The following is a 19,474-nucleotide window of genomic DNA, read 5'->3' on the forward strand; positions in this document are numbered from 1 at the left end:
TTTGTCTGGCCCATTTTTGGAGTTTTATGTAAAATGATAATGATTTAAAATAAATAAATAAATAAAATAATTCATTCTCTTTTGGGTTTTTTTCATTGCAAGCAAAATAAATGAAAATATCACTACCAAAGCATTTCTAATTGCAATCATTTTCTGGGAGAAATTGAGCATTATCTGACAGAATTGCAGGGGTGCCAATATTTTTGGCCAGCAGTGTATATATTTTTTTACTGTCCATTACAATATACAATCAAGCAACACTAATACTACTATAAGATATCAAATTGGGGCCACAAAATATTGGTCCGTCAGTCACAACTGGCCCCTGGGCTGCAAGTCTGAGAACCATGTCCTAATATAAATATAAAAATACAAATTGTGCTTGAAAGGGTTAAAAAAGAAAGAAAGAAAGAAAGAAACTTACTTGAAAGGTTTAAAAAAAAGAAAAGAAACTTACTTTCATTCAACCTACTTTCATTCAGAAATATACAATAGACTCTGAGTTGAAATGAACCTTGAGAGATTATAGTAAGCATAAAATAAAATCAAATGAAAGTTAAAAATAATTGTTGGTTATTTAGGAAAAATCATATTTACAATAAAATCATATTTACAATCTTTCCCTTTCAGTCTCTACACAAGGCTTAATGTTAGATTTAATGGCACAAAGAGAGCAAGTGTCATTTACATAATGGAACAGAACAGATGTATTGTGTGTTGCCTGTATTTTTAAAAGGCAGGGATCAGTAAACAGATCAGATTACTTTTTTTCTTTTATCCTACGTATTCCCATAATACCACTTACTGTTGTACATTACGGTTTGCATCGTACTGATTGTTGATTTTGAGGCTAAGTGTGCAACAAAACAAAACTGATTTGCTGTGTTCATGACATCTTGTCCCAAAATTGTGCAGCCATGCACGCCCTAATAGTGCCCCAAAATCTCCATGTCTTGTTTCAAGGTAAAACGTTTTTGCATGTTCAGCCTGCATTATGTATTTTGAATGTGTGTGTATGTAAATCTGTAACGTTGCTTATACGTTTAGTGTCCCTCTACACTTTACATTGGAGTTGGATTTAATCTACCCTGTGATTATGGAATTTAACAAGTAGCGAAAAGAATGAAATGTTCCGCACGGGACAGCACAGGACAAATTTCACAGTTATGTAGTGGAAAGACCCCTGTAGAGACAGTAAACCAATAATTGTAATGTGCATAGAGTTGCTGTATCCCCTTGTGGTTAACACAACAGTTCAAAGGTCACAGTCGACTTGCTGTAGTTGCAAAGCAGTTTGACATAACCAATATAACACTTAATTAAATTAACAGTTAACACTATTTCTTTATGTGGATTGTTAACAGTGTTATCTTTTAATGAACAACAAATCCTACTCCCTTTTACTTATCATAGATTGATTGAGAAGATGATTGCACAGGCTTATGAGGTGGGTTAATGATTACTCTCTGCCACTGTTTAGCTTCGTTCGATCTCTCCACCTCAGTGAGCTCGACTGAGCTAAGTTTCACCATGTCGGGTAAGCGCGTGTGCGTCTCCGACTTTGAGGTGGAAGCCAGGAAGGTTCTTCCTAAAGCTGTCTATGACTACTACAGCTCTGGAGCTGAGGAACAGACCACACTGGCTGACAATGTGGCGGCCTTCAAAAGGTATGCCGCACACACCCATGATGCCTTTAAAGAAAGTCATTCTTTTACATCTAAAATGAACTTTTCACATTTACAAATATTGGCAATTTGATTTTCAACTTAACACGTATGTACCGTAATTGCCGGACTATAATCCGCTACGTTTTCCTCCCTGCAGCTTATAGTCCAGTGTGGTTAATACTAGGGTTGTTCCGATCATGGTTTTTTTTTGCTCCCGATCTGATCCCGATCGTTTTAGTTTGAGTATCTGCCGATCGCGATATTTCCCGATCCGATTGCTTTTTTTTGCTCCCGATTCAATTCCAATCATTCCCGATAATTTTTCCCGATCATATACATTTTGGCAATGCATTAAGAAAAAAATGAATAAAACTCGGACGAATATATACATTCAACATACAGTACATAAGTACTGTATTTGTTTATTATGACAGTAAACCCTCAAGATGGCATTTACACTATTAACATTCTTTCTGTGAGAGGGATCCACGGATAGAAAGACTTGTGACTTTGTATATTGTGACTAAATATTGCCATCTAGTGTATTTGTTGAGTTTTCAGTAAATGATACTGTAGCCATATCCAAATGCATGATGGGAAGTGGAACCATGAGTGTGCGTAGTGCTACCAACTGACATATCGTCTCTGCGTTGGGAAATGACATAAGGTGTTAAGAAAAAGATCAATTGCTACCTTGCTTCCCCACATTGCTTCCCATGATATTTCTAATCGTAGGGAGAGGGATTGTAAGGCTTTAGCCAAATAAAAAAAGGCTCCAAAGGCTGCCAAAATTCCCTCTACTCATTTTACACTGCCTTTTATCTCTCTATATAGGTAAAACGGCGCCATTAAGGATTAAGCGCGACAATGCGTGAGTGGGTCGTGCAGCGCATGCATCAATTGCTAGCGGGATAAATTAGATAACCCTACCTTAAGCCTAAACCAAAGACTCTGGATGAGTGTAACATATTATGTCTGGAACGTTAAATACAATTTGAAAACGATTTCATTAAAAAAATATATATATATATTTAAAAAAGGAATGGCCGATATTTTTTTGCCGATTCCGATACTTTGAAAATGACGTGATCGGACCCGACGACGAAGTCCTGTACAAATGCGTTCTTGAAATCTGCTGCTGAGATTCCGCATTGACTCCTCATCTGAGCTGGCATGCTGTGACTTTCATCTTGAATTCACCATGGTTACTAAAGTGGCACATTGTTGACTTGCTCAAGGTCACTGTTTTGTAGAGCTACTACTTGCTCATGTCTGCCAATATGCAAAAATTCCCGTTTTTTTCAACAGCAGCTTTCAAGAATGCATTCAAGCAGGAGGACACCATTTAAAAGACATACTGTAATATTAAAAATACAAATTCAACAACTGTTTCATAAAGGGCATGCTTTAAGGTTTAAATTACTATAAATAAATAAAAATTCTTCCATCACTCTTAGTTTTATTGGATGGTAAAAAGTTCCTATTTTTTGGATCAACCTGTATATGGATTTTTACCGGCTGATTAGCTGTATGTTTACAATAGTAAGTGTCGATACTAGAGCTGAAACGAATTCTCGAGCAACTTGAGCAACTCGAGTTTAAAAACTGATCCGAGTAATTTTATTCACCTCGAGGAATCGTTTAATTTTGCCAGCTCTAAGCATCCCGTTTTGCCCGGACTACTTTTAATGCGGGACAACGCGCTGATGTCACGTGCGCAGAGGAAGAAGCAATAAGAAAAAATTTTTAAAAAGCTGACAGCCGCTACAAATTACGCCGACGTTGCTAAAAACTACGCCCGCATGATGCTAGTTTGGTAGCAGGTAGTGTCCGATGCGTCTCATAGATATCGCATGCATTTAGGACTAGATGCGCAATGACAGACTCGGCCGCGTCTGGGCAGCGTTAGTAAACAGTCGCCATCTTTAAGCAGTAGACTTCTCATCGCTAATAAATATAACGTTACTGTCACATGCTCACGTAACGTTAGCCCGTCGGAGGGCTAGGTTTCTATTGATTATGACCGCTGTCGATGCGTAGCTAACGTGTCTTACATACAGGCTTTATTTAATCTGTAAAAACACAGCGCTGTAGAGTGATGAGGGTGTAAAATTAAAACATAATAAAGCTGTCAGTTTTAGCTCAGTAGTCATAGCTGAATAAATGTGCTCCAATACAGCAGGTATCATACATTTATTTTGAACACTGCAAAAACTCAAAATCCTACCAGTACTTACAGTTTAGACTAAATTAAAACTTAACTTAAAAATAGCTTGACACAAATGGAAACTAAATTGAAACACATGGGAAAAACACGTAGCTTTTAAGTGATGTGTGTTATCAAGCGTAATTACATTTTTAGGTAAGAAATACGTTTATATATTTATATATATATATATATATATATATATATATATATATATATATATATATATATATATATATATATATACAGTGGGGAGAACAAATATTTGATACACTGCCAATGGGAAAACCCATTGGCAGTGTATCAATACTATATATATATATATATATATATATATATATATACAGTGCCTTGCAAAAGTATTCGGCCCCCTTGAACCTTGCAACCTTTCGCCACATTTCAGGCTTCAAACATAAAGATATAAAAATTTTAATTTTTTGTCAAGAATCAACAACAAGTGGGACACATTCGTGAAGTGGAACAAAATTTATTGGATAATTTAAACTTTTTTAACAAATAAAAAAACTGAAAAGTGGGGCGTGCAATATTATTCGGCCCCCTTGCGTTAATACTTTGTAGTGCCACCTTTTGCTCCAATTACAGCTGCAAGTCGCTTGGGGTATGTTTCTATCAGTTTTGCACATCGAGAGACTGACATTCTTGCCCATTCTTCCTTGCAAAACAGCTCGAGCTCAGTGAGGTTGGATGGAGAGTGTTTGTGAACAGCAGTCTTCAGCTCTTTCCACAGATTCTCGATTGGATTCAGGTCTGGACTTTGACTTGGCCATTCTAACACCTGGATACGTTTATTTTTGAACCATTCCATTGTAGATTTGGCTTTATGTTTTGGATCATTGTCCTGTTGGAAGATAAATCTCCGTCCCAGTCTCAGGTCTTGTGCAGATACCAACAGGTTTTCTTCCAGAATGTTCCTGTATTTGGCTGCATCCATCTTCCCGTCAATTTTAACCATCTTCCCTGTCCCTGCTGAAGAAAAGCAGGCCCAAACCATGATGCTGCCACCACCATGTTTGACAGTGGGGATGGTGTGTTCAGGGTGATGAGCTGTGTTGCTTTTACGCCAAACATATCGTTTTGCATTGTGGCCAAAAAGTTCAATTTTGGTTTCATCTGACCAGAGCACCTTCTTCCACATGTTTGGTGTGTCTCCCAGGTGGCTTGTGGCAAACTTTAAACGAGACTTTTAATGGATATCTTTGAGAAATGGCTTTCTTCTTGCCACTCTTCCATAAAGGCCAGATTTGTGCAGTGTACGACTGATTGTTTTCCTATGGACAGACTCTCCCACCTCAGCTGTAGATCTCTGCAGTTCATCCAGAGTGATCATGGGCCTCTTGGCTGCATCTCTGATCAGTTTTCTCTTTGTTTGAGAAGAAAGTTTGGAAGGACGGCCGGGTCTTGGTAGATTTGCAGTGGTCTGATGCTCCTTCCATTTCAATATGATGGCTTGCACAGTGCTCCTTGAGATGTTTAAAGCTTGGGAAATCTTTTTGTATCCAAATCCGGCTTTAAACTTCTCCACAACGGTATCTCGGACCTGCCTGGTGTGTTCCTTGGTTTTCATAATGCTCTCTGCACTTTAAACAGAACCCTGAGATTATCACAGAGCAGGTGTATTTATACGGAGACTTGATTACACACAGGTGGATTCTATTTATCATCATCGGTCATTTAGGACAACATTGGATCATTCAGAGATCCTCACTGAACTTCTGGAGTGAGTTTGCTGCACTGAAAGTAAAGGGGCCGAATAATATTGCACGCCCCACTTTTCAGTTTTTTATTTGTTAAAAAAGTTTAAATTATCCAATAAATGTTGTTCCACTTCACGATTGTGTCCCACTTGTTGTTGATTCTTGACAAAAAAATTAAATTTCATATCTTTATGTTTGAAGCCTGAAATGTGGCGAAAGGTTGCAATCGAGTTAATTACAGCTTAAAAATTAATTAATCGTAAATAATCGCAATTAATCGCAATTCAAACCATCTATAAAATATGCCATATTTTTCTGTAAATTATGTATATATTCTGTAAAATAAATTGTTGGAATGGAAAGATAAGACACAAGATGGATATATACAGGTACATTCAACATACGGTACATAAGGACTGTAGTGGGCATTTCACTCTACTGTCATCTAAATCTGTCTGTGCTGTCCTCACTCCGAAGCGTCTACTTTTTCCAAAACTAGACAGCTAGTGAACGACGCCTTAATAATCAGACTTCTTCCTTTTTCATCTGATTTATTAATAAAATGGCCTCTTTAGACCGTTGTAAAACTAAAAAAAAAAAGTACACAAGCATTGCATTAGCATTAACGTTAGCTTAGCACGCTATACAGGTTCACTAAACATAAACAAAAAGCGTCTCATACAAAAAATATAACATTTCGCTTACTAACATAATATGTACATTCTTTACAACAACCATACTTACGGACAAATCTTGTCCAAGGATCATATAAGCACAACATTACAACGTTTGCGTCAGCCCGAGACGTCGTGCAGCCATATTGAACTGGCAAGAAAAAAATAAACCATGTCGCAAAGCGACCACAAGAGTTCGCTGTTAGACAGCACAAAAAGCCTTGCTGTAAAACTTGCCAAAAGGCAGAATACTGTCTGAGCGGGACATATGCGTTAATTGCGTCAAATATTTTAACGTGATTAATTTAAAAAATTAATTACCGCGCGTTAACGCGGTAATTAACGTTAACTAATATATATATATATATACAGTGGGGAGAACATGTATTTGATACACTGCCAATGGGAAAACTCATTGGCAGTGTATCAATTACATGCAATGACACTTGTTGAACCCCCTGGCCCCCCTTGAAATCCGCTTATGGTTGTCATGTTGAGTCAAGTCGGGTCACAGGTTGTTCAGTGAGGGCGTGGCGAGAGCAGCCAAGGTGACCAAGCGGATGACTGGCAGGTGGGAACCAGTCTACAATCCAAGTTTTTCGAATCAGCTTGTCGAGTCCCGAGTCATTGTCTCACGAGTCAAGTTGTGTAGTGTCTTGAATTCTTGCCTCACAAGTCTCGGACCTAACTCAAGCGAGTTAAGTCCGAGTCTGCATTTTATTATTCTTCAAATTTAAGTCAAGCTGTGAGTCATCAAATTTGTGAGTCGAGTCGACTCGAGTCCGAGTCTTGTGACTCGAATCCAGCACACACACCTATCGTGCCTTTAAAGGAAGTCATTACTCTACGTCCAAACTGGACTTTTCACATTTACAAATATTAGCAATTTGAATTTCAACTTAACACATATCTAGCGTAATTGTCAGACTATAAGTCGCTTCTTTTATCTTCTGCATTGAACCCTTCGGTTTATAGTCAAGTGCGGCTTATATATAGTTTTTTACAGGCCAGAGCGCTGTATGTCTTAAGTAGGGTTGTCAAATGTATAGGAAAGTGTCGATACTGAAATACTGTATCCGGATATGACATTTGATTGCAAAATACTGATACTTAGTTATCTATCTACTGTATTTATTTTTGTAATACCACCATAAATTGTCAAGGTGTCGATTTAATTTAGCTCTATTCTCGGTAGTAATGGAGGATATTTTTGCTTTTTCCATGTAAACTCATTGACTGTCGAATGAACATTCATTCGCTGCCAACCCTCCCACTTCAAATGGGATTGGACGTCTACTAGTGATACATTAATTTGTGGCTTTCCCTTTTATCACTTTCCCATTGGTTGGACAAACACACATTATCAGTAAAAGCATAATGAGTTGAGGCTATCTCGTGAGAGTAGGTCAAGCCATCAACACAGTCTGGAGCCACAGCTGTTATCCACAGATTAACAGCTTTATTAAAACATATAAAGGGGGCAGTTGGCGTCTTTTTTATATATATATATATACACACACATAATAACACAGCAATCAACCTGATTGTAGGTGGCGCCTGATCCCTCGGGTGTTGAAGGATGTCTCTTCTGTGGATCTGAGTGTTTCTGTGTTGGGCCACAAGCTCAACATGCCCCTGTGTGTTGCAGCAACTGCTATGCAGAGGATGGCTCATCCAGATGGCGAGACAGCTACAGCAAGAGGTAGTACACACACACAACTATTACAGTACAGGGGTGTCCAAACTAAAGCACGCAGGACAAATGCAGCCCACGGCCTAGTTTTTATTGGCCTGCCGCAAATGATGAAAATATCATTGAATATGGTCTGCACAAGAAGCTTCAGTTCAGCCTGCATTCTGTTGCACTACCCAGCTTCAACACAAAATAAAGCTAGTCAGTTAACCCTCTAAGGTTGTAGTAAGGTCCTGTGCGCACGCCATCTTACAAGCCTCGTAACTTGGTGATTACGTCACCCAGGCAATTGTGGTACCCTTCATCCAAAAGTACGGAAGTGGAGCTTCACCCTCGTTTTCACTTGAAGTCATTAGACCAAGTAAAACAAGCAATAATGCCCTTCACGTTTTATAGTTTTATTGCCCTCATAAATAAGCATTAAAACGCTGCATGGACCATGTGTTTATGACCATATTTTTCTCATTTCTTGTCCTTCTTCCAATCAGAAAGCACAATTGAGAACTATAATTTCGGAGTATAAATCGCTGTTTTTTTGGGGAGCAATTTACTGTATACTCTGGAGCAACTTATGTATGAAATTGTTAACACATTATTATATATTTCACATGTTATTTTCACACTAAACCCCAAGTTTCCGCTCAAGGTTTCAACATTGGCTGTAACTTATAAAAACAACTGAGAAGGGCGGAGCAAAATGGCTGCAGATTACAAGCTGCAAGTAGTAAAATATGCAGCCGAAAACTAATCGAGCAGCAGTGTAATGTTAGCACAATGTATAATTATTTAGTCTGTTGTTGTTCATCTTTAGTACTCATGGTACTAACCCATAAAATCAGTTGGACCCAAACGCCAGCAGAGGGTGCCAAACACCAAAAATCAAGTAACATGCGGGCATTACACTGTACTGTCATTTTAGTCTGTTTGAGCGGGGCATGTGCATTAATTGCGTCAAATATTTTAATGTGATTAATTTAAAAAATTAATTACCGCCCGTTAACGCGATAATTTTGACAGCCCTAATAAATATATGTGTGTTGGAGAAGCTCGATTGTATGTATGTATGTAATTTTGAGGCCCAGAATAGAAAAGATAAGGGGACGGGTGCAAAAACAAACCTCACACCAAGACGTCCTCCAAACACTTATATATTGTATATTTTTGTTTTATATTTCCACTGTTTTGCACTTTTGCATAGTTGTTCTACTGTATATAACCTGTTTTGACCATAGTATGTATAAAACCAAAAACGCCATGACCATACCTGCTGTTTCTGTTGATTTATCAAATATGAATCTATTCAGTCTCATTTTTTCTGTTGAATGTTCATCCTAACAAGTTGAATAAATATGATCAAGCTTCAAAACAGGTCGTTCAAAATGACTGGTTGTCAATACGACATAAGTATTACAAATTTTGACAAACAAATTTAGGATTCTTTAGGAGTCTTTATGGGCCCAAAATGTTCATATAATTGCATATGAAGGTTTTCTTGTCCTTAAAAAAGGGTCCCAACTAGGCCATTGTGAGCAATTTTTTTTCTTTGAAATTTAAAGGTGACATCAGCGGCATGCAAAATTGGACAAAACAGGCCTGAACGTTAAAGGGTTAAACCTCCTTGAGCTCATGGGTCAAAACAAGACATGAAGATATCCATGTAGGAAAATAGAATTTCTGTATTTTGTTTTACATTCCATGTTTTATTCTTCCCATTTTACAGATGAATGCATGTTTTTTTTCTCGCATTTTTATTTAATTTTTCCGGTGATTCTGGTGGTGAGTATTCACTTGAGTGAGTGTGTGTCCGCAACCCAGCCTGCCAAGCAATGGGGACAGGGATGATGCTGAGCTCTTGGGCCACCTCCACAATAGAGGAAGTGATGTCAGCGATGACAACCTCGCCAGGCGTCGGCAGTGTGCTGTGGCTGCAACTTTACATCTACAAGGACAGACAACTCACGCTCTCGCTCGTCCGACGAGCGGAGGAGGCGGGCTACAAGGCCATCTTTGTTACTGTGGATACGCCGTACTTGGGGAGGAGACTGGAGGACATGCGGAACTGCTTTAAATTGCCCTCACATTTAAGGTAGAACTTGTGAATCCATTGGTGCATTATTTGATATACGTACATGTTATCCAGCTTTAGATCCATATACTACTACACTACAAGGGCTAACATGAAATCCACTTTCATTTGTTAGAGGATTGGGAAAAAAAAAAAAAAACGATTAGTTTTTACAAATGTTTTTATTTTGTTCTGGCCCGCTCCATAATTTCTGTTGGCGCCCAACAAATTATGAAAAAAATATTATAAACAGATGGATGGATGGATGGATGGATGGATGGATGGATGGATGGATGGATGGATGGATGGATGGATGGATGGATGGATGGATGGATGGATGGATGGATGGATGGATGGATGGATGGATGGATGGATGGATGGATGGATGGATGGATGACTGTCAGTCAGCCTGTCAGGTATGGCAGTCTGTCATGTATGCCGGTCTGCTAGGTATGACATTCTGTCATGTATGTCAGTCTGGCAGGTATATCATTCTATAATGAATTTCAGTCTATCAGGTATGGCATTTTGTCAGGTATGTCAGTCAGCCAGTCAAGTATGGCAGTCTGTCAGTCCGTTAGGTATGTCAGTCTGTCATCTATGCCAGTCAGCCAGGTATGGCAGTCTGTCAGGTATGGCAGTCTGTCTGTCAGTCAGTCATTCAGGTATGTCAGTCTGTCATATATCCCAGTCTGCCAGGAATGGCATTCTATCAGGTATGTCAGTCTCAGGTATTGCAGTCCGCTAGGTATGGCAGTCGATCAGGTTTGTCAGTCTGTCATGTATGCCAGTCTGTTAGTTATGGGATTCTATCAGGTATGTCAGTCGGTCAGGTATGGCATTCTGTCATGTATGTCAGTCTGTCCTGTATGGCATTCTGTCATGTATGTCAGTCTGTCCTGTATGGCATTCTGTCATGTATGTCAGTCTGTCAGGTATGGCATTCTGTCATGTATGGAGGTCTGTCAGGTATGTCATTCTGTCTGTCAGTCAGTCAGGTATGTCAGTCTGTCATATATGCCAGTCTGCCAGGAATGGCATTCTATCAGGTATGTCAGTCTCAGGTATTGCAGTCCACTAGGTATGGCAGTCTATCAGGTTTGTCAGTCTGTCATGTATGCCAGTCTGTCAGGTATGGTAGTCTGTCAGGTATGTCAGTCTGCCAGGTATGGCATTCTGTTAGGTATGTCAGTTTGTTAGTTATGGCATTCTATCAGGTATGCCAGTCGTCAGGTATGGCATTCTGTCATGTATGTCAGGCTGTCAGATATGGCATTCTGTCAGGTATGGCATTCTGTCATGTATGGCAGTCTGTCAGGTATGGCAGTCTGTCAGGTATGTCATTCTGTCTGTCAGTCAGTCAGTCAGGTATGTCAGTCTGCCAGGAATGGTTTCTATCACGTATGTCGGTCTCAGGTATTGCAGTCCGCTAGGTATGGCAGTCTATCAGGTTTGTCAATCTGTCATGTATGCCAGTCTGCCAGGTGTGGTAGTCTGGCAGGTATGTCAGTCTGCCAGGTATGGTATTCTGTTAGGTATGTCAGTCTGTTATGGGATTCTATCAGGTATGGCAGTCGGTCAGGTATGGCATTCTGTCATGTATGTCAGGCTGTCAGATATGGCATTCTGTCATGTATGTCAGTCTGTCCTGTATGGCATTCTCTCAAGTATGTTAGTCTGTCAGATATGGCATTCTGTCACGTATGACAGTCTGTCAGGTATGTCATTCTGTCAGGTATCTCAAGTCTTTCACAAGTATGTCAGACAGACAGACAGACAATTTTATTAACACTCACGGTCTAAATTACAACAAGGAAAACATATTTCAAAACATCGAAAATAGTAATAATAAAATATTTTTTTTATAAATTGAGAAAGCCATTAGTAAAAAAATATATATAAACAATCTTAAATACAATCAAATTAATTTGACAAAATTACAATGAAAAAAAAAAAAAGAATTACCATCAACTGTAATCAATTGAAAAAATCGATCAACCGATCACTTCCACCTTCAACCCCCTCCCAGTTGAAACGGATTGGATGTCTATTGCCATCAACAGGTGTTTTCAATACCAATTTTCCTCTTTCACTAACTACCACCTTGTATGTGTGTCCCTGTTCCAGATTGTCCAACTTCTCCACAGACTCCTTGGCTTTCTCCGAAGGAGACTATGGCAATGACAGTGGTTTGGCTGTTTATGTGGCAAAAGCCATCGATCCCACTCTCTGCTGGGATGATATTACCTGGCTCAAGAAAAACACGCACCTACCTGTGATCGTCAAAGGAGTGCTAACTGGTACAGTACAGTTTAGAGACTGAACTTTTCACTAGTGAGACTAATTGTTTGAAGTGAAATAATCATGAACAGTGACTGAATTTGTGCTTGTGTGGGTGTGTGTATTCAGGGGAGGATGCTTCCAGGGCTGTGCGCTATGGTGTTGATGGCATTTTGGTGTCCAACCATGGCGCTCGACAACTGGACGGAGTTCCTGCCACGGTGTGTTGTTTTTTGTAATATAAAGTTGTTGGGTGACCCCCCCCCCCCCCCCCCCAAAAAAAAAAAAAAAAAACTGAACAATATACATCTATTATTTTTGCATGTCATATTATGTATATTAGTGCCTTGCAAATGTCATGCTAACAGTTTTGGTACCGTACTTTAGGTCCTACTAGCAAAGGTAACGAATGTTCATTAGCGCACTCACACTTAAAAAGGATTGGACGTCTAGCGCCGTCAATGGCAGCCAATGTGAACTGAAAGGGTTCATCAAGAAATCACTTGACTAGAACCTTTGTGACAAATTCATTAGGCCAAAACATCCAAATAACAAAATGCCATCATAAAAAAATAAATAAATAAAAATAACACATGTAAGAAATTAGGGAGTATTTTAGTATACTTTAGAGTATTTATGTAACTTTTGGCAATTATTTGAGTACAGCTAGGAGTGTTGAACATAGTGAATTGTATACATGAACATCTTTTATAGTATGCAATTTCATTTCCATGTTGGTCACTATTTGGAGAGCCAAATATTGTTGGAAGTTGTACTTTGTGTCAAAAATTCATTTTAAAAATACATATGGCAGAAAATACAGACAAGACTGAAAAAGCAGTTTCTGCTCTTGCACTCCTTTCTACAAGAAACTGCTGTATTTTAAGCCAAAACAATTGTTGTGTTTGATAGAACAATACGTCTGTATGCCATAACAGATTCATGGCACATTAAGCCCCCGAGGTATTTTTAAATTTGTCCGTTTTACCCTGTAAACCCCCGTTTACAGACGTCATGCAACCGCTTTTGTTTCAACCCAGCCATAAAACGAAGGTAATTAATTATAATTATTATTCAAAATGTCTGTCATTTTTAGCTTAGGATCATTAATTACCTGGTCTTTCCTTTGGAAAGATCAGGTATATGTTATTCAGTTTTTTTTTTTTTGAATGGGAATCCTTCGGCGCGGCGCGCAGCCCGAACCGCTTGACCGATCGGCACCGTTCAAGTATCGACACGTCCAGAATTTTCGCACGACGCAGGCATTTTTTTCAAACGGCCCCAAAAAATTTTCCGTTTGCCCGTAAACGGCAATTTTCTGAAAAAAACAATTTTCAAAATGTATCTAGTCCTACAATTCTTGACCAAATTACATAATTTACGTATCAAAAATTCCGGGACGGTGAGGGGCATAAAAGTTGTATACAGAATTTGGAAAAAAATTATGGTTCCCCGGAAATTTGACATAAACTTTCCCTTTCATTTTTAATGAGAATTTTTCACCAAATCACACAAGTTGGGCATCAAAAATTCCAGGACGGTGAGGGGCATAAAAGTTATTAACACAATTTGGAAAAAATATACGGTTCCCATAACTATCGCTTAATTGTATTTTTTTTTTTTTTTTGGTTACTGTCGCATTTTCTCCGAAATGTTAGATGGTAGATAATCAATCCCCCCCCCAAAAAAAAGTTTAAAAGGGTAAATATATGAAAAAGAAAATCTCGATCACTCATTGATGTCTGCGATTTCTGCATCGCGACCCTTGTTACCCTTGTTCACCCATAAAATAATTTTTTTAAAATCCAGCTGTGGCCATTCACAGCTGTGTCGTGACACTCGGTGATACATGCTACATGGAGTTTTTGGACTAAAAAAAGGTAAGTACGCGATAATCTCGTTAAAGTCATGGCATTTGTAATTCTACTCTCGCGTGCTCTCGCCTCCAGATAGGGTTTTGCCGTTTTAAAAAAATGTTTTTTCTAAAAAGCCCTCCTGTTCAAGGTTTGTTCTTCCCCCAGAAAATTGAGATTTTAAGCTTTCAAATGATGTATTACACATGCATATTGGACAGTTTTGAAATTTGGCCAAATTGGGGGTCTCAGAGCGGAACTTCAAGTCACCTGAGTCTTTTCCGCCATATATATTTATTGCCAGTCACGAGTCTTGTGCGTTTGTGTAGCTGGACGTGCTGGAGGAGGTTGTGGAGGCAGTAAAAGGTCGTTGCGATGTCTACCTGGATGGTGGAGTGCGGCGAGGGACTGATGTCCTGAAGGCGCTGGCTTTGGGAGCGAAAGCAGTCTTCATCGGTCGGCCTGTGTTGTGGGGCCTCTCATGTGAGGTGGGAAAAATCAATACACTCACTTGAAGTTTGTACTGTAATTAAGAACGGACCAGCCAGACCAATATGGAGGACCAAATGGGACAGAAGGAAGTGCATATATAAATATCTTATATCTTCCTATTAAAGAAAAATTTATCTTCATTAATTAATTAAAATTAGGGTTGTTCCGATCATGTTTTTTTGCTCCCGATCCGATCCCGATCATTTTAGTTTGAGTATCTGCCGATCCTGATATTTCCCGATCCGATTGCTTTTTTTTTTTTGCTACCGATTCAATTCCAATCATTCCCGATAATTTTTCCCGATCATATACATTTTGGCAATGCATTAAGAAAAAAATGAATAAAACTCGGACGAATATATACATTCAACATACAGTACATAAGTACTAGAGGTGTGCAAAATTTCCGATTCTTGATTATTCGCGATTCGGCCGTGGACGATTCGAGAACGATTCACAAACATCCAAATTCCGATTATTGAAATATGCGAAGTTAAGCGGAAGTACACAACACTCAGCGCGCCGCGCTGTCTTCGGGACGGAACGGAGCGAGAGTAGCTAAACATCATGCATCCCATTACCCGGCTCCTCGGGTAATGCCAATGCTCAACTCACGGCTCTAGATCAACTCATGCAACGAGACAAAAAAACACAACAACATACCTGACTGCTGCCGAAAAGCTGCCGAAAAGCTGTACAAAGTACATCCATTACAATGTTACAGTGGATATCATTTATATAGGACTAGATGCATTATAGATTTGGTAGTGTTAGCAGCACATCTACAAAAAGCTAGATGCGAGCATTATAAACGGCCGCCATCTTAAAGCAGTACACTCCCCTGCAAGGCTGTTGTAGCGAACCTTCCAAGCAAACCTAATTAACTTTTTATCTAAAATACTCCTAAATCGGTAAAATATTGACTTGAATCTATCTTTAAAATAGTTTTAAAACTTTCACATGTCGAAAGTAGACAAGAGGGAAATTATGGAATAACGGGAGCAATTTTAACAAATTTAACGGTTGATTCACAACATTAAATTAATTGAATGTAGTTTAAAGCTACTGATACAGAATGGGGACTGGAGTTTTTTATTTAATGTTATTTTTGTATATTTGTTTACTGCTATAGGTTAACTTGATACTGAAATAGTAGTGTGGTTTAGCCTGAGAGTATTTTTGAACAATTTTGGAACTCATGTACAAAACATTTTTTTAAAAAAAAGAGAAAAAAAAAGGAGGGAGGTGCATCAATAATCGTTTTATAATCGAATCGGAGCCTCTGAATCGTAATCGTAATCGAATCGTTAGGCGCCCAAAGATTCCCAGCTCTAATAAGTACTGTATTTGTTTATTATGACAATAAATCCTCAAGATGGCATTTACATTATTAACATTCTTTCTGTGAGAGGGATCCACGGATAGCAAGACATGTAATTCTTAAAAGACAAATGTGACTTTGTATATTGTGATTAAATATTGCCATCTAGTGTATTTGTTGAGCTTTCAGTAAATGATACTGCAGCCATTCAACCCAAATGCATGATGGGAAGTGCAACCATGACTGTGCGTAGGAGCACCAATTGATATATCTTCTCTTTGTTGGGAAAGAACATAGGATGTTAAGAAAATGATCAACTACTACCTTTCTTCCCCACATTGCCTCCCACGTTAATTTTAAATGCTGAGAGAGGGAATGTAAGGCTTTAGCCAAATAAAGTAAAGCTCCAAAGGCTGTCCAAATCTCTCTACTCATTATACGCTGCGTCGAGCTCTATATATTGGTAAAATGGCGCCTTTATAGATTGAATGCGACAATGCGTGAGTGGGTCATGCAGCGCATGCGTTAAATATTTTACATGATAATTAAGAAAAAACAATTACCGCTGTTAACACAATAAATTTGATAGCCCTACTTTAAGCCAAAACTACTCTGGATGAGTGTAAGACATTTTGTCTGTAACGTTATATACAATTAGAAAACGATTTAAAAAAAAAATATATATATATATATATATATATATAAAAAGGCATGTCCGATATTTTTTTGCCGATTCCGATACTTTAAAAATGACGTGATCGGACCCGATCGTTAATTATTTTGTCATATTCGTTTTACCATTTGGCAGCTACACGCTCCTCCGACGTTGGCTGCATTGTTCGGCGGTCATTGTCCAGCTGCTTTCCCGGCGAGCTCTCCTGTCCGTAGTAGCTAGGGAACGAGCTGTACATTGCTCTCCGCCGGGCGGGTTGCCTTTTGGCAAAGACAATCGACAACCCAGTCGTCATGTGTAATGATCCGGGCTAGTTATGTGTGATTTTCCGCTTTGAAGACATCACTCAGTTCGGGTTAGCATGTCGGCTAGCTGTCACGCCTCTTGGTTTGTTTACATTCTCCGAAGCCGGGGAAGGGAAATGACATAAGCCCGATTTAGGTGGCATAAAATATCGTTCGGGAGGTGCAACAGTAAAGTCAAGTCGACAGTTTTAACCATTATGGAACAATTTTGCCATGTCGTCCTGAATAAATGCATTTTTATTATTTCATATTCCATTTAGCACAACACTGTTATTTATCATGACCATGCCATTTATTTAGCTATTGGGGAAAAATAAGCGGCAAGACTTTTGTCAGGGACTCTATGTTTACTGCAGGGGTGCCCAAGTCCGGTCCTCGAGAGCACCTATCCAGCTTGTTTTCCATTTCTCCCTCCTCCAACACACCTGACTCAAATAATCAATAATTGCAGCTGCAGCGCTTGCTGATGAGCTGATCATTAAATTCAGGTGTGTTAAAGGAGGGAGACATGGAAAACTAGCTGGATAGGGGCTCTCGAGGACCGGACTTGGGCACCCCTGGTTTACTGGCTTTGCATAAATCGTTTGTCTAAAATCAGTCTTGGCTTGATGTGCTGGGTAACCAATCAGGTGTTAGTTTGCCCATTCATTTAGATGGGTGAGTTTGACAGATCAAATCAATTCATGAGGTGCTGCACCACATGTCGATGAAATAATTCATTAAATGGTAAAATAATTGTTTTGTTTTTTTTTTAAAGAAAAAAAAACATTCAATGGACCTGTATTTTAATAAAATAATGACACTTTTAATTAGAGATGTCCCGATCGATCGGGTCTGATCACGTCATTTTCAAAGTATCGGAATCGGCAAAAAATATCGGACATGCCTTTTTTTAATATATATATATATTTTTTTAATTAAATTGTTTTCTAATTGTATTTAACATTACAGACATAATATTTTACACTCATCCAGTCTTTAGTTTAGGCTTAAGGTAGGGTTAACAAATTTATCCCTGCACGACCCACTCACGCATTGTCGCGTTCAATCTGTAATGGCGCTGTTTTACCTATATATAGAGCTAAAAGGCAGCGTAAAATGAGTAGAGTGAATTTTGACAGCATTTGGAGCATTATTTTAATTGGCTAAAGCCTTACAATGCCTCTCCCTACAATTAGAAATATCGTGGGAAGCAATGTGGGGAAGAAAGGTGGTAATTGATCTTTTTCTTAACACCCTATGTTATTTCCCAACGCAGAGAAGATATATCAATTGGTACCACTACGCACAGTCATGGGTGCACTTCCCATCATGCATTTGGGCACAACAGTTAAATGGCTACAGTATCATTTACTGAAAGCTCAACAAATACACAAGATGACAATATTTAGTCACAATATACAAAGTCATTTATCCTTTAAGAATTACAAGTCTTTCTATCCGTGGATCCCTCTCATAGAAAGAATGTTAATAATGTAAATGTCATCTTGAGGATTTATTGTCATAATAAACAAATACAGTACTTATGTACTGTATGTTGAATGTATATATTCATCCGAGTTTTATTCATTTTTTTCTTAATGCATTGCCAAAATGTATATGATCGGGAAAAATTATCGGAAATGATTGGAATTGAATCAGGAGCAAAAAAAAAAAAGCAATCGAATCGGGAAATATCGGGATCGGCAGATACTCAAACTAAAACGATCGGATCGGGAGCAAAAAAACAACATCGGAACAACCTTACTTTTAATGATACTTATTTATTTGATTCCAATTTTAATTGATTATTGACACATTTAACTACTTATTTAGAGTTGCATATATATAATCCATTCTGTCCCATTTGGTACCTCATAAGACCACCACTTGAAATGATTCCATTGAGAGATGAGATTCAAACCTGGCTCCTGTCCGTTTGTGCGGCTCTTCCATGTTCTCTTCTTAACCTTTTGACCAAATCTTCATGACATCTTAAAAAAATGCGAATAATCCAAACAAAATGTGCCCAAATTCAGAACTCTTCAATTCTTATCATGTTCAGGGTGAACAAGGTGTTACTGCCGTTCTACAACTTCTTAAAGATGAGCTGACACTAGCGATGGCCTTGGCAGGTAATGCGCACACAAGCCTTTGAATCTCTTTCACTATTGTTGCTTTCAATAAAATATTGTAGTGACATGATCTTTTCTGTAATTTACACGATTTGTTTTTCTTGTGATTTCTACGATCGGATCACATTTTATGACGAATTCATGCTGAAATTGAAGGACTTGCAAAAAGTTGGTACACTTTGTGTTACATCATTTGTCATTTTTTGTGTGTGTAGGTTGTCGTTCACTAGCAGAAGTGAACCGATCTTTGGTCAGAAGAGTGGAGTTCACATCGAGAATTTAACAGTTTTGCTCTGCGCCGCTTGAAAATGGTCAAATGTTGAAGTCATGTATGCTGTATATTCCTACATTAAACTTGATCTGACTTTGAAACAATAAGGTCATACAGTGTAATTGTCTCATTTAATTGTATCATG

At 38.6% G+C, this 19,474-nt stretch overlaps 1 protein-coding gene across 1 annotated transcript; it reads left to right on the forward strand.

Annotated features, from left to right (window-relative positions):
• The first annotated feature begins 1,486 nt into the window (after window positions 1-1,486).
• hao1 (hydroxyacid oxidase (glycolate oxidase) 1) lies at window positions 1,487-19,428 on the forward strand. Its single transcript, XM_057817183.1, has 8 exons — window positions 1,487-1,667; window positions 7,813-7,964; window positions 9,771-10,041; window positions 12,148-12,320; window positions 12,430-12,521; window positions 14,483-14,641; window positions 18,989-19,058; window positions 19,274-19,428. The coding sequence occupies exons 1-8, from the start codon at window positions 1,531-1,533 to the stop codon at window positions 19,339-19,341; spliced, it is 1,122 nt and encodes a 373-aa protein (XP_057673166.1). The 5' UTR covers window positions 1,487-1,530; the 3' UTR covers window positions 19,342-19,428.
• Window positions 19,429-19,474: the final 46 nt, after the last annotated feature.

This window comes from Corythoichthys intestinalis, chromosome 16, assembly GCF_030265065.1.
Source record: "Corythoichthys intestinalis isolate RoL2023-P3 chromosome 16, ASM3026506v1, whole genome shotgun sequence".
In the NCBI taxonomy this organism is placed as follows: Eukaryota; Metazoa; Chordata; class Actinopteri; order Syngnathiformes; family Syngnathidae; genus Corythoichthys; species Corythoichthys intestinalis.

Coding starts and splice junctions, on each gene's coding strand:
- hao1 (XM_057817183.1), top strand. CDS start 1,531: ATGTCGGGTAAGCGCGTGTGCGTCTCCGACTTTGAGGTGGAAGCCAGG. Junction 1,668..7,812: donor AATGTGGCGGCCTTCAAAAG/GTATGCCGCACA, acceptor ACCTGATTGTAG/GTGGCGCCTGATCCCTCGGG. Junction 12,321..12,429: donor CGTCAAAGGAGTGCTAACTG/GTACAGTACAGT, acceptor GTGTGTATTCAG/GGGAGGATGCTTCCAGGGCT.